A 21,781-nucleotide genomic window follows, 5' to 3' on the forward strand; every position below is an offset into this window, starting at 1 on the left:
CATTCACCCACAGAAAATAGTAGGAAACCTTTTTTCGTAAGATAACATCACTGCGAGTAGGGCCTAAGCCCTATAACTCCCTAACCCAGGAGTGCCCATACTTTACTAATGCGAGGTCTACTTAGTCATGATTTCACATTATGATCTTCATTCATAAAAGCATTGTTAGCATTCTGTTCCATGGAAAATATTACTTAAATATTGATTCATGAGAAACGCATCAGTTAATAGCGCTGTGTAGAGAAAAAAGAGCAGGCACTTCCAAAGACCAATCCTCCAGGCAAACTCAAATCATAAGTAGTTTATTTCGGTACACAAGGCTTGCGTGTTTCATATCATTCAGATACTTAATCATAGGCCTATGATTAAGTATCTGAATGATATGAAACGCGTAATTATTCCTTATTGGAAGCAAAACCAGCCTATTGGATTTATTTAATGATTAAATGATTTTATAGGGGACTTGAAGATCAATAATTAAGGAAAGATCCACTACACGGAAAACCACACTTTGCAGCAGCGCACTCCGGTGTCTTAGAAGAATCGCACACTCACGGATTATGGACAAAAGGTACAATTTTATTTTAACATCCGATTAAAAGAATCCAGCGTCTGAGGTCTGACGCGTTTCATATCTACGCACTTCCTCAGAGACCCGATACAGAAAACACCAAGTCTCGAGCGTTCTGGATAATAGATCCCATACCTGTATGTGTGACTTTAGTTTAGTCAGCCAGTACTTCAGAAAATGGACAATACCATTCATTATGATTCTTCAAAATAAATCTGCACGCACTCCTGCAACCATGGCCATGGAGGTTAAAAATGTAACTTTATTCCATATTAGTTAAAAGGTATGCGTATGCGTTAGGACGCATACCTTTTAACTAATATGGAATAAAGTTAAATTTTTAACCTCCATGGCCATGGTTGCAGGAGTGCGTGCAGATTTATTGTGAAGATTTATTTTGCCTAAGCTACGGGTTCGGGGCACGGCACCCGGGCCATTCAGCTAACTTGGTGAGTGAAAAGCTCCTTGACTGTTCTCTACCATTTAAAGCAATTCGAGTGACGGGCCTGGGGTTTGGACACCCAGGTCAGAAATTTCCGCTTGGTAAGGATTGCCCAGTGGTCTATATTGATATAATTATTTAATTATTTGAGCAATTAATGGGGTTTTTACCCGCAAGTTTAAAGGAGAAGGAAACAAAAAAAATGACACCTACATCATAAGGTTTGCCATCAGGCCCCCTTCTGAAACGCCACATTAAGAACTCCTTTATCCCTGCAGTTTTTGTGCACCTGCGTTGTGAACTTTCGGCTCTGTGAACATTTGGCGCCGCCATTTTCAAAATGAGCATCACTTCCGCCCTTTACTGCACATGCGCCCCCTGCGTGACCCACAAGTGACTACAGACCTCACAGACAGACCGGATAGCTGGCTGCCTTCTTTTAAGCTCCCCTCCTCAGCTCCTGCACTCGCTGACAGACTGTAAATTAAAAGCAGAGCGAGCGCAGGAGCTTCAAAGATAGTTTTTTTAGCAACGGAGAAGCTGCACGGGCTATTGGTGCTTGTAATTAATGAGGCGGGGCAGAAGGTCATCTTGTAATTTATGAGGCAGGGGGAGCATAGTCATCGCTATAAAAGATTCTTGTGCGCATGAGCACGGCACGGCTGGAAACTATTGCGCATGCGTGTGCCCTATCCAGACGTTTTTCTGGACAGAAACAAGGGTATGCTTTTTAATACATGTTTTAACTTTTTAAAAAATAAATTGCAGCAAAAAGATTAAGGGCAAAACTAATGAGGGAATGCTTGCTGGTAAATATATATACTATTTATTGGCAACACTTAGAGCTTAAGTATTTTTTTGGCTTTCCTTCTCCTTTAAAAGTGGTTTTGCTCTATACATATAAAAAAATTAGTCCAGAAGAGATTGGAGCCGGCCGCTTCTTTTTGTCTATAGCATTCATTATGATTAGCTTACAGTTAGCCAGACACATAATGTGTACAATTGCCGGCAGGACTTCATGACCGTGTGTTTATGCTTCTAACACCGAAAATGACTGGTTTGGCAGATCTCTAAGGCAATCAAAGCCTACTCAATTCGTCAAAATAGAAATTCAGGCCTAATGATGAGCCTATCTGGTGTGTATTACCAGCCAAGCTTGACATACAAAGGCTGCACTGATCTGCCCAATCATGTCCAAACTGCACTTTGCCCACAGAGTGGATATCTGAAAGAATACCAGTTTCTTCCATTTGAATAGCAGGCTTTGTTAGCCTGTACCTCTGCTGGGAAAAACCAAATGTCTGTGACTGATGCCCTTTAAAGGAGAACTAAACCCTAAACATGAATATGGGTAAAAATGCCATAATTTACATACTGAACTTATTGCACCAGCCTAAAGTTTCAGCTTGTCAATAGCAGCAATGATCCAGGACTTCAAACTTGTCACAGGGGGTCACCATCTTGGAAAGTGTCTGTGACACTCACATGCTCAGTGGGCTCTGAGCAGCTGTTGAGAAGCTAAGCTTAGGGCTCGTCACTAATTATCAAGCAGAAAATGAGGTTGGTCTGTAATATAAGCTGATGCTACAGGGCTGATTATTAAATTCTGATGTTAGTTGCTCTGGTTTCTGTGCTGCCATGTACTAATTATCTGTATTAATCAGCCTTATATTGTGACATTTCTATTCTATGTGTACTGTATATTATGAGTGGGTCCCTAAGCTCAGTAAGTGACAGCAGCATAGGGCATGTGCAGTGAATCAGCAGAAAAGAAGATGGGGAGCTACTGGGGCATCTTTGGAGACACAGATCTTTACTGCTAAAGGGCTGTGGTTGCCTTGGGCTGGTACAGAAGCACAAAACACAATGTACAACATTTCTGCCCTAATTCTTTCATTAAGCTTTAGTTCTCCTTTAAAGGAGATCTTTCACAAATATGAAAATTTTATATACGCTTCATTGCGCTAAAATAATAAACATTCAAAATGTAATCAAAAATTCAAAGAGTCTGTTGCAATACAGGATGTGAGCAATAACACCACAGAGAGTTTTAGGAAGTAGAAAATCTCAGGAAGAGGATTTAAGTACTAAAGGAATAAAGATAAGGGTAGGGCCACACGGCGCGATTTCGCCGCGATTCTGCGCTGGGCGAGTTGCGAGTTGAGAGTCGCTGCGGTTTTTAAGCCGAAATAGCTTTGTTAACTTTGGCGCTGGCGTCAATGCAAATCGTGGCAAAATCGCTGCGCTAATTCACACGCGGCGATTCGTTTTCTATTGTCGCGCGGAAACGCCCAGCGAGGCAACTTCGGGCGACAATAGAAAACGAATCGCCGCGTGTGAATTAGCGCAGCGATTTCGCCGCGATTTGCATTGACGCCAGCGCCAAAGTTAACAAAGCTATTTCGGCTTAAAAACCGCAGCGACTCGCAACTCGCCCAGCGCAGAATCGCGGCAAAATCGCGCCGTGTGGCCCTAGCCTAAAGGGTGAAAGAACAAGAATCATTTGTCGGCCAGTGCCTGAGGCATCAGCAGATGAGGAAGTATAAAGTGGCAGCTCATGTTCACTTCCTGCTGTTTGGCCTCTACCTGGAGGATGAGAACAATAGAAAGGCTGGTGTAAAGGGGAAGGGCCCTTGAACTCAATCCAACCAATCAGTGGAGTAGCACACAGGGTGGCCAATGTATGACTGCTTTCAGCCACAATCACAGTTTGTACAGTTATTTGTACAGTATATAGCCTAGTACAGATATGGGACCTGTTAACCAGAATGCTCGGGCCTGGGGTTTTCAGGATAAGGGATCTTTCCGTAATTTGGATCTTCATACCTTAAATCTACTAGAAAAGCACTTCAACATTAATTAAACCCAAAAGGCTGGTTTTCATTCCAATAATGATTCAGTATATCTTAGTTTGGATCAAGTACAAGCAACCGTTTTATTATTACAGAGAAAAAAGAAGATCATTTTACAAAATTTGGATTATTTGGATAAAATGAAGTCTATGGGAGATGGCCTTTTTGTAATTTCTGGATAATGGGTTTATGGATAACTGATCCCATACCTGTATAATCTACCCTTATTATTACCATTACATCGACAACATATTCTTGCAATAGAAAGTAGCAGTTGAAAGTTAAGCAAATAGTTCATTATAAACCAATATTGGGGTTTACATAAGTAAAGCTGGGCTCCAGGAGAAAAAAAAAAGGTTATGGCTTATGCCACACACGGCATCTGTGATCATTTCTTAGGCAAGCACAGGTGTGAATGCTTTTCAGTCTGAAAACAATTTGCATTAATGGGCTGAAAAGCATTACTGTCTGCTCACACTGAATCAAAAAGTGCAAAAATAAAAATTGCCACAATGTGATAAGTTGTTTAAGGGAAACACAATGTCCTGCACCTTAAACTGCCATGGGTCCTGCAACTTAAAGGGATCCTGTCATTGGAAAACATATTTTTTCCAGCAAAATTCTGCACTGAAATCCCTTTCTCAAAAGAGCAAACAGATTTTTTTTTTTTCATTTCATTTTGAAATCTGACAAGGGGCTAGACATATTGTCAGTTTCCTAGCTGTTCCCAGTCATGTGACTTTTGCTCTGATAAACTTCAGTCACTCTTTACTGTTGTACTGCAAGTTGGAGTGATTTCACCCCCCCCCCAGCAGCCCATCAGCAGAACAATGGGAAGATAACCAGATAACAGCTCCCTGGTAGATCTAAGAACGTCACTCAATAGTAAAAATCCACATCCCACTGAGAAAAATTCAGTCACATTGAGTAGGAGAAACAACAGCCTGCCAGAAAGCAGTTCCATCTTAAAGTGCTGGCGCTTTCTAAAAGCACATGACCAGACAAAATTACCTGAGATGGCGCCTACACACTAATATTACAAAAATACACTTGCTGGTTCAGGCATGAAATTTTATATTGTAGAGTGAATTATTTGCAGTGTAATTTAGAAATAAAAACATAACAGAATCCCTTTAAGCATAGGGCTCATTTCTACCTAAGTTTGCTGCATGCTGTCCATTGCAACACCTGCACAGATGTTAGGACCCCATGCACACCAGTTGAGAGATCCTTAGGCTAACATTTTGGGCCTTATTTATTAAAATCCAAATTTACAAATCTTTATTGCAAAATGCATTTTTCCATGGTGCTAATACATGTGTTTTTTTCTATAATATGTATTTTTAATCTGTAAATCCTATGTATCTTATTTCTCTTGGACAAATTAATCATTTATGTATTAAGCATTCTGATTGGCTGTCCAAAACACTTCTCTGAAACACTTCTCTATCCCTAGCCTATGACTAAGTGCCCACAAGGCACGAAACGCGTAAGGCCACCCTGAGGTGTTCCTGTTTGCGTAATAAAACAATTTGTATTTGCATCATATTTTGGAGTGAGATCCAGATTCTGTGCCAGCCTACAAGTGAATCATAAATGACCAGTAAATCCTACTTGATTGGTTGCTATGGGTTACTGCTCCTGGTTAAACTTACCCCCAAATGTAATAAAAGGCACCAAGTTTGCCAGTAGCAGTAACCCATAGCAACCAAGAAGATGTTTGCTTTTAAACCGGTGACCAGTAAATGCTACCTGCTGGTTGCTATGGGTTACTGTTCCTGGGCAAACGTAATGCATTTTTATTAAATAAACCTCTTAGGGTCTTATATTACACAACACCCAATGTGTCTTTACTCTAAGGGGCAAATAACTTTTAAATGAAATTGCCCCAAACCACATAGAAAGAACATTCATTAAGTTTGCAATATTTCGTTAAAGCATAATCTTTTTTTGAAAACACCTTTAGTTTTGCAGCCAGACATTTTGGGAGAAGCTCGTCTATGGCTCTATTGAACCCAATAGATCAGTATTGTTTAGACAGCAGATAGTGATTGGCTGAGCACATCACAGCTGATAAACATTCTACAATTAGGGCTGAAGTACACGATGCGCGTACTTCCGATCTGACCTGAGAGGAAGCTCAGGTGTCACGTTGGATACACCAAATCTAATGTAAGTAAAACAAATGTCGCATCTACAAACTGATTTCATCCAACACGACTATCGGATGCCAACACTGCGCATTACGTCTTCATCCGACAGTCGTGTCGGAAGAAATCGGTTTGTGGATGCAACATTTGCAACATTTACATTATTCAGCGCATCCCACATGACGCCTGCGCTTCCTCTCATTACCTCAAATCGGAAGGACGCGCACCGTGTAGTTCAGATTTTACACATGCACGAGAAAAATACAGTACAGGTATGGGGCCCGTTATCCAGAATGCTTGGGACCTGGGGGTTTTCAGATAATGGATCTTTCCATAATTTGAAACTTCATACCTTAAATCTACAAGAAAATCATGCAAACATTAAATAACCCCAATAGGCTGATTTTGCTTCCAATAAGGATTAATTATATCTTAGTTTGGATCAAGTACAAGGTACAGTTTTATTATTAAAGTGCAAAATGAACTTATTTTTAAACATTTGGATTAAATTATAATGGAGTTTATGGGAGATGGGCTTTCCATAATTTAGAACTTCCTTGATAATGATTTCCGGATAATGGATCTCATACCTATATATCATGCCAAGTCACATTCCATTTTTTGGTGTTACTGGGCCTTAAAAATAGAAGGTTTGGTCATTTATCGCAAGAAAAGCAGAAACAGCAACTGGGTAAAAGAAATAACCAATCTGACAACTGTGACTTAACGACTGATTATATCCATCTAATCATTTCCTAGGAACACATGTAATGAAGCCATTCTTGAAAATCAATAAAAGCTTACGAATCTATATGCACTGCATGGCCAAAACTATTCTATCATCAGCACATTTCTAAACAAAGGATATTAATATGAAGCCGTTCCCATTTTGCTTGAACAGAGTCTAAGCTTCTAGGAAGGCTTTCTATAACATGTTGGAATATTGTTGGTAGAATTTGCTACCATTCAACCACAAAACAATTACTGATGTTAGAGATCAGATCTGACTTGCAGTCTCCGTAGCCAAAATTGATTCATGTACTGGCGTGAGCATAATGGGCTTGGAGGAGGTAAAGTCCTTCCATTGGCCACAAAGTAAACTGGCATCACCAAAAAACAGCCCCAAAATCAGTGTTCGCCCAGCAACAAACCTTACATTGGGTTTGAGATTTGGAATACAGTCCATGCCGCCATTTCTAAAGTAGTGCCTGGCCCTGGATACTTTCAACCATATAGCATAAGAACCATATAGCAGAGAACTGCAATAGGTCTTCAGTGGTTATCTTTTAAGTTTCTGTGAATTTTTTACTTTTTGCTCTACGTTTGGCATCTGGTTGATAGAATCACTGGCTGTAGCAAACATACAGTACAGTCGTCTGACTAACAGACAAACCATAAAAGCTTGAATAGAAAGATTAGCATATCCAATAACACAGAACAACATTGAAAACCTAGTCTCACTGTTAGTATTTGGGTTTCTGTAATCAATGAGCCCAGCAACCAGACACCAATTAAAGTGATTCTGTCATGATTTTTACGATGTTTTAATTTCTAAATTACACTACAAATAATTCACTCTACAATTTTAAAATGTAATTCCTGAACCAGCAAATATTTTTTTTTTTTAGTTGTAATATTGGTGTGTAGGTGCATCTCAGGCTATTTTGCCTGGTCATGTGCTTTCAGAAAGAGCCAGCACTTTAGGATGGAACTGCGTTCAGGCAGGCTGTTTCTCCTACCCAATGTAACTGCAGTGGGACCTGGATTTTACTATTAAGTGCTGTTCTGAGATCTACCAGGGAGCTGTTAACTTATGTTAAAGGGATACTGTCATGGGGTCATGGGAAAAAAATTTTTTTCAAAATGAATCAGTTAATAGTGCTGATCCAGCAGAATTCTACACTGAAATCCATTTCTCAAAAGAGCAAACAGATTTTTTTTATATTCAATTTTGAAATCTGACATGGGGCTAGACATATTGTCAATTTCCCAGCTGCCCCAAGTCATGTGACTTGTGCTCTAATAAACTTCAATCACTCTTTACTGCTGTACTGCAAGTTTGAGTGATATCACCCCCATCCCTTTTCCCCCCCAGCAGCCAAACAAAAGAACAATGGGAAGGTAACCAGATAACAGCTCCCTAACACAAGATAACAGCTGCCTGGTAGATCTAAGAACAACACTCAATAGTAAAAACCCATGTTCCACTGAGACACATTCAGTTACATTGAGAAGGAAAAACCGCAGCCTGCCAGAAAGCATTTCTTTACTAAAGTGCAGGCACAAGTCACATGACCAGGGGCAGCTGGGAAATTGACAAAATGTCTAGCCCCATCTCAGATTTTCAAGATTGAATATAAAAAAAAATCTGTTTGCTCTTTTGAGAAATGGATTTCAGTGCAGAAGTCTGCTGGAGCAGCACAATTAACTGATGTGTTTTGAAAAAATTATTCTTCCCATGCCACTGTCCCTTTAATATGGTCTGAAAAGGCAGAATATCTAAGAGAAAAAAATATGCAGACCAGACAAAAAGTTGCTTAGATACTAACAAACTACATACAGAAATGCTTTATAGGGTAGAACTTTTGATATGAAACATAACAAAAGTGGTGTAAAGGTGATACCTTTATTGGCTAACTAAGATGATAATCAGAGCAAGCTTTCAGAACATTGCAGTTCCTTCTTCAAAGCCGATTACAATGAAGCAATGTTGCAACTGACATATATACAGCATATTGTTGTGAGGGACAAAAGGAGAAACAGCACAAGCATAATTTGTATTGCAAGCAGGGACAGGCTTATAGGGAGGTGGGTTATGAAAAGTAGTTCAGACCAGGCACAAATTAGACCTAAGGTGTGAAGCAGATAACAGATTCCTGTAGTGGTTTGTAATGCTTCAAAGCAGGCCTGGCAACATACACTGAGCCCAGCAGAACATGCTTTTGCCAACACCTGCCACTGATACGTGAAAAGGGCAACCTAAAGTTTATGTTGCAATTATAGTAAAAGTAAAACCAATAAAACAGAGCATTGCCAGAATGTACCTCTTTTCCTTTAGTGTCTCCATTCTCTATCCACTCAACTGTAATGCTTTCACAGTCTTCATTTAAAGAAGTTACCATTGCTTGGTGAATCCGGCCTGTGACAAAAACAATCAAGACATGGTGGTGAGAAGCAAGAAAAAAACAAAAAGCTTGCACACGTTGGATACTTTGATAAGAAAAGCTCTAGAACGATGTTTATAGGCTGCCATGGGTGGTGGCACTAGGTAAGATTTGTCACCCAAAGTTACATTTGTGCTATTGAAGAATGATCTACTGAAAAAGACTTTCTATAGTACAGCATTAAGATCTCCACAAGTAAAACCCACATTATTTGGGGCAATCTGACTTAATCATTGGAAAGTGTGAAGGGAGTCAATTTCCCATGAATAAGCTAGGTTACCAAGTGTAATAGGTTTTACTTGCGGCAATCTTAAAGGAACAGTCCAATGTAAAAATCAAAACTGGGTAAATAGATAGACTATGCAAAATATAAAATGTTTCTAATATAGTTAGTTAGCCAAACATTTAATGTATAAAGGTTGGAGGGACTGGATGTCTAACATAATAGCCAGAACACTACTTCCTGCTTTTCAGCTCTCTTGGTTTCCACTGATTGGTTACCAGGCAGTAAAAGCAGGAAGTAGTGTTCTGGCTATTATGTTAGACATCCAGTCACTCCAGCCTTTATACATTACATTTTTGACTAACTAACTATATTAGAATTTTTTTATTTTTTTTTGAGCAGTCTATTTATCAGTTTTGATTTTTACACTGAACTGTTCCTTTAATGTTATACTATGGAATGTTTTTCCCCCCACATTGCACAGATTTAACAACAGGTGACAAACCCCCTCATGTGCTATTAAGCACTCTCTTGTACTGCACTTGGCAACCATGTCTCAAAATAATGTAACTAGCTGCTTGGCCCTACAAGCTCTTACGTAACATAGGGTAAATTCTCTGGGCCTCAGCCCAAAAAGACAGATATCCATATGACCGGTCATGCACAGGGATCGATTTATTGAATTGTTCCTATCAAATAGGTCAATAGTAATGACCTGAATGATCAGAACTGCAATAATGAAGAGCTGCTGCTCCTTTCAACATCTTCCTCATCTGCAGTCAGACACAATTCAGGATAGATTGTTACAACCTCATATGTAGTTTGTTGTCTATGAAATTGGCCAAACTTCCCAACCACATTTATGAATGTATTAAATGGTGTGTTCACCTTCCAACATTTTTTCAGTTGTTTTCAGATAGTTCACCAGAAATACAGGGGCAAATTTACTAAAGGGTAAAATGGCTAACGCTAGCGAAAATTCACCAGCGTGACATCAATTTGTTTCTTCGCCGATTTACTAACGGGCGCTGGCGTAAATTCACTAGCGAAGTGGACCTACTCTAGTGCTACTTCGCACCCTCATGCCAGGCGAAGTTACGCTATGGTGAAGGGACCTAACTACGCTAATTCACTAAGTTGCGGATTTTTGTGAACGTTACCTCTTTACTTCGCACATCAGACCAGGCGAAGTGCAATAGAGTAGATAGAGATGCGCCAAAAAAAGTTGAAATTTTTTTTTTAAGTGCCAAAAAAACACTGGCATCTTACTTTTTAAAGGGTGATAGGCTGAAAAAGAGTGAAATTCTTTTTTAGGGTACCCTCCTTCCCCCCTACATTTGATAACATATGGCACCTAAACTATACTGTGGGCACATGTGTAGGGCATTAGAACACATTTATTAAGGTTCCCTGGCCTTGTGTAGTGTAATGTGTTTTCTGCTGCATATACGGCCATTGTACTTTAACTGCATGCCGTATGCAAATTTCCGATCGCTATCGTAACTTCGAACCGCTGATCTTAACATCGCTAGCGCAAATTCACAAACGATCAGTAACTAGTGCGCAACTTCGGATCTTTGTGAATTTGTGCAGCCCTGGCGAATCTACGCCTGGCAAAATGCGGTGAAGGCAACGCTGGGGCAAATTCGGAGTTAAGTAAATTTGCCCCATAGACTTCTTAAAATTAAAATCTATCTTCTATTTGTGAACCTTTTTCTAAAATTGATGTTTATAGGTAGTGATGTGCAGGTACAGATTTCTAGACCCGCACGTGGATCGGCTCCTCCATTTAAAGACCCGCCCCGCAGTGATGTCACGAAAGCAGAAGGGCAGGCACAAATCTATAAATGGAGGAGACCCGGAAGCGGTAGGTCGACTTTATGGGGCAGCCGGCCCGAACACGCCAGGGTTTCTGGTCGGCCCTCACATCACTAATATATGGTTTCATAGCAAGTCTTTTTGAAGCAGCTCTGGGAGGGCAGAGGTCGCCATCTCTGTAACTGTTCTAAATTGATACATTTAGTTGATACATTTGTTATCTTTGTCCCTGCTGAGCAGAATCCCTGAGTTTCATTAGGGGCGCCTGTTATATAATTGATACAATAGTTGCGAATATTCCACAGATGCTGCGGAACAATTTATCAACTAATGTAGCCAAAGATAACGGTTCAGATTCTGCACCTGGATTACTGAGCTGCCAGACTGAAACATCAGGGATAGAAACGTTAGACTTACTGTATCAATTCTGGAAAACCTGTCAAAAATAGAACATGGAAAGTAATGACAATGGTGAACTATCTGAAAACTGAAAAAAAGTGTTTAGGGCAGAGACACACGCTGCGATTCGGGGAGATTAGTCGCCCTGGCAACTAATCTCCTCTTCTTCAGGGCTACTAATCTCCCCGAACTGCCTCCCCTGCCTTCCGCCGGCTAGAAAGAAAATCACAGACGGGATGGCACTCTGAGCGTTTCGTTTTAAGAAGCCGTCTGAAGTTTCATTGTGAGGCAACTTCGAGCGACTTTGGAAAAGGCAGGGGAGGCAGTTCGGGGAGATTAGTCGCCCCGAAGAATAGATTTGTCGACCCTGAATCGCAGCGTGTGTCTCTGCTCTTATAAGGTAAACAAACCCTTGAAGGGCCACACATTTATTACAGTTTTTGGATACATTTTGTGGAATATTAGCAACTATTGCATCAATTCAAACAGCTGCCTTTTATGAAACTCAGGGGTCCTGCTTAGCAGGGACAGAGATAAATGTAGCCACTAAATGTATCAATTTAAAACAGTTAACAGGGTTGGTGACTTCCTCCCACAGCTCAATTGAAACTGTATAATTAGGAAAACTGAAAAACACAGAAAGTAACAGAAAAGTCATTATTGTTGCTGTATCTGAAAACAACTAAATGAAAAAAAAAAAATTTGGAAGGTGAAAACCAGTTTAAAGGAGTGGTTCACCTTTAACTTTTAGCATGATTCAGACAATGACCTTCCAAGGCAATTTCCAAATGTTTTTTTTTTTTAACTTTAGTTTTTCTGGCTTTTTAAATTATTTAGCTTATAGTTCAGTTCTGTTGGTTTACCTGCACATCACTACTGGAAAACATGATAGGGACAAAATCAACTGAATTGCTTTTAAAACATGAATTTCCAAAAAGAAAAAACATTTATAGCACACTATGGGGAGTACATTTTGAGAAGGCAAACTACTCCTTTAAAATTTGTGAATACTGATGAAAATCGCACATTTCCTTAAAATAATTTACATGATACTAATTTTGAACAACATTACTGCGAAGGATTTGTTATTCGTTAGATTTAGGTCATTGGTCAAGGTCTTCAATACTTTTGAAAGGTACTATCAAGTCATGTTAAAATTAATCATAGAAACTGGTGCATTTTAAGAAATGATACACCTAAAATAAGGATATCAGGCAGTGCATCATCTCATAAGCAAGGCCCTTATATTTTACTATTGGGATGTTATTTTCTATATTTATACACATACAAATATACACTCAATTATATAACTATATATGGTTGCCAATGAGGCTGCGGAATGTGAACAAACGAGCAGCAAATCTAAAACAATTAAGAGATTTCCAGGCTTATTATGAACTCTAATTAGCTTAGTTATTGGTGACGATATAGAAAAGGATAGCCAATAGCAAAGCTTTATAATATGGGAGTGCTATGTAAGAGCAATGCTCCAGGCTGGATATACAGACAATGACAGCATGAGATTGCATATAATCAAATACATACAGTAGAGAATAAAAGCTGCAGTAAACCTACAGGATAACAGAAAACCCCGGTGTAGTGCAGACACATTGCCCAGCCCTGGCACGATGCTACAGCACAGAGAATCATTACTTCTAGTGATTACATATGCAAACACCATGCTGCGGGCGGCTGTGCTGTCATATAAAGAGTCATCCCAACCCAATCTGACCATAGCAACAAATTCTGGCACTTGCATGAAAAGCAGCCAATAGGATAATATAAAATGTGTCCAATCAGAAGGCACTGCACCTGATTGCAGTGATGCCATGCTGCTGATATCTGCCCCTACCCCTCTGTCTGCTCTGTAAGGACAGTCAGTACTTCCTGGTAACTCTGATACTTACTTTCTATGGCCCCTAGTAGAGATAAAGAGTTTGATGAATAACCCTAAAGAGAAACCAACCTGGTTAGGGTGAGACAAGCTAAAAGGAGCCAAAAAGCCCTTCACGATGCAAGACATGCAGTGTAAAGTCTGAAAACAGAATGTATTGACATGCCTCCTGCTTCACACACAGCACTGCTTTCACTGGAAAGTGATGTTTGCTGAGCATTCTAGCATCAAAGGGCCAATCTGTACAACACAAGGAACTGCCAAAATAATCCCAAAAGTCACTGCTGTCCAACTCTTCAAATGTACAAAATCACCAAACGGCAGAGAGCAAAGAAACACAATGTCCAGCACCTTAAACTGCCATAAGTCCTGCACCTTAAACTGCCATAAGTCCTGCACCTTAAACTGCCATAAGTCCTGCACCTTAAACTGCCATAAGTCCTGCACCTTAAACTGCCATAAGTCCTGCACCTTAAACTGCCATAAGTCCTGCACCTTAAACTGCCATAAGTCCTGCACCTTAAACTGCCATGGGTCCTGCACCTAAAACTGCCATAAGTCCTGCACCTTAAACTGCCATAAGTCCTGCACCTTAAACTGCCATAAGTCCTGCACCTTAAACTGCCATAAGTCCTGCACCTTAAACTGCCATAAATCCTGCACCTTAAACTGCCATAAGTCCTGCACCTTAAACTGCCATAAGTCCTGCACCTTAAACTGCCATAAGTCCTGCACCTTAAACTGCCATAAATCCTGCACCTTAAACTGCCATAAATCCTGCACCTTAAACTGCCATGGGTCCTGCACCTTAAACTGCTATAAATCCTGCACCTTAAACTGTTTTAAGTCCTGCACCCTCCTCCTCCTCCAATGGCAGGCGCAGTTGAGAATAAAGCCCTGTACTTTGTGGCTGCCCTATGGGTAAAGACAGTACAGATTGAGTTGCCATGTAACCATCAGCACTGCACCCAATTAATCACTAGGTGCAAAGCACTCGAATACAAGTACTAGTAGAATGAGCACTTAGGGGGTTCTGTAATAAAGGGCACTAAATTTGCCCAAGAGCAGTAACCCATAGCGACCAATCAGCAGGTAGTATTTGCTTGTCACCTGTTTCAAAGCAAACATCTTATTGGTTTCTATCGATGACAGCTCCTGGGCAAACTTAGTGCCTTTTATTACATACGGGGGTAAGTCCCTTAGTACTTTCACACTAATCAATGGTCTCTGTAAGTTACCCCTCATGTGTTTGTAGGCCTGACTGTGGGAAGATTAAGATGGGCCTATAATTTGTTCTCAGCCATTGTTATTTATATAGTGCCAACATATTCCACAGCACTTTAGAGATTATACATCATTCACATCAGCACCTGCTCATGTAGAGCTTGCAATCGAAAGTCCCTATCGCAACTGCATGGTAAATGGTTACATTAATCAGGAGTCAAATGACCTGTCTGTATGTTTTGGGGTGTGGGAGGAAACTGGAGTACCCTGAGGAAACCTGTACAAGCAGGCCTGGACTGGCAATCTGTGGGTTCTGGCAAATGCCAGAGGGGCTGATGTATGAAGCCATAGACTGTCACTATTTATTGGGCTGGTGGGAGGGAGGCTGTTTGGGCCTCTTAAAATTTAAATGCCAGGGCCTATTTTGACTCCCAGTCCAGACCTGTCTACAAGGTTGGAGACGGCATTCAATTACATAGCTCAGTGGCTGGAACTAAACCAAGAGCCCAACAGCGCAATAAAAATAAATAAATAACTTTATCAAAAACCATCAAGCATTGGGCAGAGATGGTTAAGGGTGCCCTACAAGCTTTACTGCTAGCAATTTTGAGTGACCTTTCTCAAGGTATCAAATGAATCTCATAAATGCATATATTTGTTTTAAAAAGTAATTATACACAATCAAGTCATTGTTTATAATCGATTATATATATATATATATATATATATATATATATATATATATATATATATATATATATATTATTTTTTTTTACATTGTTTGTGATTTGTTTTATATTCAAAACCATATCACTCAAAAAAATAAATAAACAAAAGATTTATAGGCTCCCTCTTAAGCAATATATATATTAAAACAAACAGTGAGGGTGCATAAAGAAGCCACCTTGCTGCTGGCCGATTCTGGGGACTTGCTATCCAACACCTGGAAGATGGCAGCTTGGCATTACGGTTTTACTAGAATGTATAGGAATGGGAAATGGCAATGTATGGAGAAAATAATTCTGCATGTATTATTTTTTTTGTGGGGGGGGGGTAAAAAATGCAAACGCTGACAAACTCGGTTTCTTTTCAGGGAATTGAATGCCTGCAACACACTCCATGTTAGAATCCTCGGCCACATGAGGGAAATGTGCAATGACAGATGGGCCTAAAACATGGCACTGAGTGTTTACATACACACAGCCCACCCATCCCATGAGACTCTTCTGAAAACAGAGCAACCAATACTGACTGCCAGCTACTGCACAAGCATCCACCCTGCAGCCCACCACACTGGGTTAACTATACCCAATCAGGCCCAGACTGGCAATCTGTGTGTTCTGGCAAATGCCAGAGGGGCTGCTGTAAAATGCCATAGACACTCACTATTTAGTGGGCTGGTGTGGCTATTTGTGGCCTGTTGGGTCTCAGTCCAGACCTGCACCCAATATCTGCACCCAAGAATGATTGGGTATCACTGACCCAGGGCAATATGCCTCTGCCCAACTCCACACACAGAAGAGAAACTGCTGCCTCCAAACAGAACAGATTTGGGGATTTAGGATCACTTTAAAGAAGTGCTTCCTCCTCAGGAGCCAATCGCTTAATGAAGCGAAAACGGTTAAATCTTTGCCCTACTCTTGCAGTTAATTTTTCATGCGGATTATCCTCTTTATGAACTAAAAGTCCATGCAGTGATTATCATTCTCGTTAGCTAATGAAGTCAGACGTTTTATTTTACATTTCAGGAGTGTTACCCTGTAACCGGAGAGCCCCTGCATAACAAACTCCTCACGGCCTGTGTGTGTGTGTCACTAGAGTTGCTGTGTGTGTGTGTGTGTGTCACTAGAGTTGCTGTGTGTGTGTGTCACTAGAGTTGCTGTGTGTGTGTGTGTGTCACTAGAGTTGCTGTGTGTGTGTGTCACTAGAGTTGCTGTGTGTGTGTGTCACTAGAGTTGCTGTGTGTGTGTGTCACTAGAGTTGCTGTGTGTGTGTGTGTGTGTGTGTGTGTGTGTCACTAGAGTTGGTGTGTGTGTGTCACTAGAGTTGCTGTGTGTGTGTCACTAGAGTTGCTGTGTGTGTGTCACTAGAGTTGCTGTGTGTGTGTCACTAGAGTTGCTGTGTGTGTGTCACTAGAGTTGCTGTGTGTGTGTCACTAGAGTTGCTGTGTGTGTGTGTGTGTCACTAGAGTTGCTGTGTGTGTGTGTGTGTGTCACACTAGAGTTGCTGTGTGTGTGTGTGTGTGTGTGTGTGTGTGTGTGTGTCACTAGAGTTGGGCTTCAGCTAATGCCGGTTGCTACGACAAGTGATACAAAACACACCCAGCAGCTTCCCAGCCGACACCTCCGTCCAACTGATCCTTCTCTCTAGAGGGGAGGAGGGGGCGACAGTTAAAAGCCCCAGGTATAGATTTCAGAAGCCGAGCCCTGTGACAAAGCTGTGATTGTTCTGCAGCACCTGCACATCTTCTGGTGCATCATCATCATCATCATCCCCGCACCCTCTGGATCTACCCAGAATTCCCTCTGCCCGTAACTAGTATTCTGTTTCTCTCCATCCTCATTTGCTACTCCGCAGCCCTCCAGCCCAAGACCAACATTTCATCCATTGTTGGAGAGGGCAGGCCTGTGTAACCCTTTACCCTCCAGCTGCCCATGCCTGGTCCTACGTGCAGCTAGGCTTGCCACCTTTTCTGGAAAAAAATACCGGCCTTCGTATAGATTTATCTTTTTTCCCATAAATAACATTGGGATCAGCCATCACTTTAACCGTCCAGGCCAGTTGGCAACCCTACCTGCGGCCCTCCAGCTGAACATCCCTGGGAAGCCTGTGCCTGGTGCTTCTATAGACAAGTGTCAGTATAATGTGCTGCTGTCACATCCCTGCACATGCACTGCAGCACAACTGCACCCACACCCCCTCCTAACCAAGTGAGCTGCAGTTCAACAAGAATATCTTATACACACACATATTATTCTATACAATCGCCCTACCCACGACACACAGTGAATTGCCCCAGCCTTGGCTGCCATAAGAGCCTAAGCTCCGCCCCTAGCCGGGTGACTGGCACTCTATGTTCACTGCACTAGCCAGATAACCTTGGGCACTACATCTCCCGGCATCCCTTGTGAGGAATTGATGGGAGATACAACACAAATGGCAGAATACAAAGGCCGACAGATGAATGAATGGAAAGGGCAGCAGTGCACTCACCATCGCTCCGCTTGATCTCCACATATATCCCTATGTGGATTTTGCCAAAGCAGCCGGCCATGCCTCCTTTACCCCTTCCTGTGGCTGCTCCCCGCCGCCCGCTCTCCTACCGCCACTAATAGCCCGTTCCGCGCTCTGCCCTTCTCTAGGCGGCGGGGGGAGCAAGCGCACAGCCAGTTATTGTTTAAATAAAATGGGGCAGCTGACGAGGCGATGCCGGGGAAACAGGAGGAGAAGGAGGCGGAGAAAAGGAAATGAAGGAGGGGCCTCTGCCAGTCACTCTGACAGCCCCACACACACAGCGATGAGAACGTCACTGAAAGAGGCGGGTCATAGGAAGCGTGCTGCGTGACGTTGGCGGACCGACTGTCTGGAGTCTCTGGACCAAAGGAACATGCGCAGTAAGTTGGGCGCGTAGGCCGAAGGGGGGTTGAAGTGACGTCAGATTTGGCGCAGAGAATTAGAGGTGGGGCGGGAATGGGGCAAAAGGGAACTGTGGTAATTCACAACAGTAACTCGCTGGGGGTTGGTGCGTTGTTGTCATGTGACGGAAGTGTAGGGGCAGACGGACAGTGTCACTCCCTGAGCCAGGGCTCGCCAACCTTTTTTACTTGTGATGAGACACATTCAGATGTGAGAGGAGCTGGGGAGCAACACAAGCACGAAACAAGTTCCTGGGCTGCCAAATAGGGTTGCCACCTTTTCTGGAAAAAAATACTGGCCTTCTTATATATTTAGCTTGTTTCCCTATTAATAACATTGTGATCAACCATCATTTCATCAACAGGCCAGGCGGGTAACATACCGGCAGATGGCAACCCTAGTACCAGTGGCGGAACTACCGGGGCCCGCACCCCCTCAGGGCCCCCCGGCAGTCCGTGCGCCACTGAATAATGCGGCGGTACGGAGGGGGCGGGGCCTGGCTGCACGTCACGCACCAGGGCCCGCCCCCCTCAACAAACGCTATTGCCTAGTACTGCCAAATAAGGGCTTTGATTGGCTATTTAGTAGCACCTAAGTGGACTGGGAGGCTTTTTGGCAGTACAGCTGGTTTTTAGGGCTCTTACAGACAATCGTTTTTTACTTACGCTCCCCTGTGTTCCATTTTTCTGCGTTCAGCTGCAGGGGAGCGCTGGAATAGATGCATTACATTTTTTCCAATGGGGCTGTACTCACACAGGCGCCGAACGCAGGTTGAGACGCAACATGCTGCATTTTTCCTGCGTTTGGAGCCTACACGCGCCTGTGTGAGTACAGCCCCATTGGAAAAAATGTAATGCATCTATTCCAGCGCTCCCCTGCGACTGAACGCAGAAAAACGGGGCGCAGGGAAAAACGCTCGCCTGTAAGAGCCCTTATACTACCAAAACTTGCCTCCAAGCCTGGGATTGAAAAGTAAACACCTGCTTTGAGGCCACTGGGAGCAACATCCAAGGGGTTGGGGAGCAACATGTTACTCACAGTCACTGGTTGGGGATCACTGCCCCTGAGAAATACACAAAAATAACAAAAAAAACCCTGTTCTTAGGAGTGTTGAAGGCTGAATGGGCGCAGGATAGACCGATGGGGATATGAAAATGCAGAGAAGGGACAGACCAACTGGAAATGAGATGGGGTAGAATGTGGGGAAAGAAAAAGCAAATAGCGAGACAGGGGCTATTAAAGGGAGCTGGAAAGTGCAGCCTATACCCACTGGCCATGCTGAGGCTCACATTTTTACTCAAAACATGCATCATCCATGTGGATACCGGCAAATAGCAGAGGGGCTGCTGGGACATGCTATCAGTCCCAGATTTGTGGAGAGTAGTGATTTACGGGTCGGAATTTCCCTGACCCTAACCTGCCCTCCCTTAGCCCCCGCCCGCATCTGACTTCCGGGTTGCTATTATAGACCCGCACCGACCTGCCCTGCTGATGATGTCACAAAAGGGGGTGGGGCATTTGACAGTGGCGCCTCGCCACCCACGAGGAAGAGTGCAAGGTCTGCCCAAACATCACTAGTGGAGAGGTTACTAAGGCCCTGGCTTAGGGCGGCAGGATTTTAGAAGGGGGCGGCGTGCTGCCCAACCACACCCACATTGGTTCAGAAACACTGGGGATTCGCAGGACGTCGTTTTTTAAATTTCCCATGGTCCCGATTATGAGAATTTGAGCAAATATAAGGGAGGGGACGGGGGTGCCCGCTATGTAAATCCGGCCCTGCATGCCATACACCAGGAGCGCCCATACTTTACTAATGTGAGGTCTACTTTTAGTGATGTTGTACCATTAAGATCTACATCCATAAAAGCATTGTTAGCATTCTGTTCCATGGAAAATATGACTTAAATATTATATTGATTATATTGAAGCGAATTTATATTGCTATATTTAAAAAAACAACTACTTCTCATGTAACCATAACTGAATAAATATCTGAATGAAAGGCATGAAACAGGAGTGATTTAGACAAGCTGTTTGTTGACAGTGTCTTGAGATCTACTGATCACCGGCTAAAGGTCTACTGGTAGATCCAGATCTTTTGGACATCCCTGCCATACACACTCACTATTTAGTGGCTGGTGGGGCCTTTGTGTGCTGGAAATGCCCAATTTTATATCCCAGTCCAACTTTATGACTTATCACTAGGGACAGGCCAATCTGACCCATTTCTCTTCTCTGGAAATTTGCCAAAATTCATTGAAGTCTATGGGCGATAATGATGTGCAGGCCGGGCCAATAAACACGGGTTCGGGCTGACCTCACACCCCCCTTTCGGGGCGTGTGGGGGTTGAGCTCTTCTGACTGCTCTCCCCTCCCACGACCTTACAAATGCCGACTTTTATAGACGCACGACTGCTCGCCCAGCCCCTTTTGTGACGTCATCGGTGGGCGCGGGTCTATAAAAGGACCCAGAAGTCGGCGGTGGTGGATCGGGAAAAACCTGACCCGCACATCGATAATGGACGACGCTTTTTTTTTTGACGAACAAGGCGGCACAACAGATTTTTTTCACCCATCAGAGTCTATGGGTGTCGTTTTCGCAGTGAAAATCAGCTAACAAATTTGCTCATCACTTGTTATCACATGGTTTTAAAAGCATAAGACCATATGTAAGGTTCAAGTGTGACAAATATACAGGGGCTTGTAGTTATAACTTTATGCATGGAGAATTATCTAGAGTTGCCACATTTTGGTCTGATTGAATCTGGGGAATCTGACGCTGCGGAGACGTGTTGTAATGTCAGGGGCTTTGACTCCACAATTGGCCAATCACTGCGTCAATCATAGGGGATCCTTCCCGTTTTTCTTAATCTGGAAAACCAGGCAGGTAGTTTTGACCTGGGCAGCCCTTAAAAAAACTGGACAGGTGGCAACCCTACAATTACCATTCTCCCGTAGCAATGATAAACCCATATAGTAGGTCTAACCATTCACCTCTGATTATATTCCTAGCATATCTCCTATTTGCTTGCATTTCTAGGGAGCATTAAAACTTTTATAGGGGAGAGCTTTGCTAGACCAACACCCACTATTAAAGGCATAAGATCGCTGTTTGAGGGAGGGATGTTGGGGTGCTACAACCACATTCAATTTGATTTCCCTTCCTGCAGAATAACACTGAAAAAATGCAAAGTGGGGGCACGCCAACACAAATAAAAGTACGGTTATGGAACCTGTTATCCAGAATGCACGGGACCTGGGGTTTTCCGAATAATGGGTCTTTCTAATTTGCCATCTCCACACGTTAAGTCTACTAAAAACATTTAAATATTAAACCAAATAGGATTATTCTGTCTCCAATAAGGATTAATTAGTTGAGATCAAGTACAAGGTACAGGTATGGAGCCT

General features: G+C 42.4%; 1 protein-coding gene across 5 annotated transcripts in view; it reads right to left on the reverse strand.

Annotated features, from left to right (window-relative positions):
- Positions 1 to 18,230, reverse strand: part of kif2a.S (kinesin heavy chain member 2A S homeolog) — a 57,759-nt gene extending 39,529 nt beyond the window's left edge. For 2 of the 5 annotated variants that reach the window (XM_018241530.2, XM_018241529.2), the window contains exons 1-2: positions 17,951 to 18,230; positions 9,060 to 9,154 (exon numbers count right to left, since the gene is read on the reverse strand). In XM_018241530.2, the coding sequence (XP_018097019.1) occupies positions 9,060 to 9,154; positions 17,951 to 18,011 (156 nt within the window). In that variant the 5' untranslated portion in view covers positions 18,012 to 18,230. 5 annotated transcript variants of the gene reach the window in all.
- Between the last annotated feature and the right edge of the window lie 3,551 nt (positions 18,231 to 21,781).

Source organism: Xenopus laevis, chromosome 1S (genome assembly GCF_017654675.1).
Source record: "Xenopus laevis strain J_2021 chromosome 1S, Xenopus_laevis_v10.1, whole genome shotgun sequence".
Lineage (NCBI taxonomy): Eukaryota > Metazoa > Chordata > Amphibia > Anura > Pipidae > Xenopus > Xenopus laevis.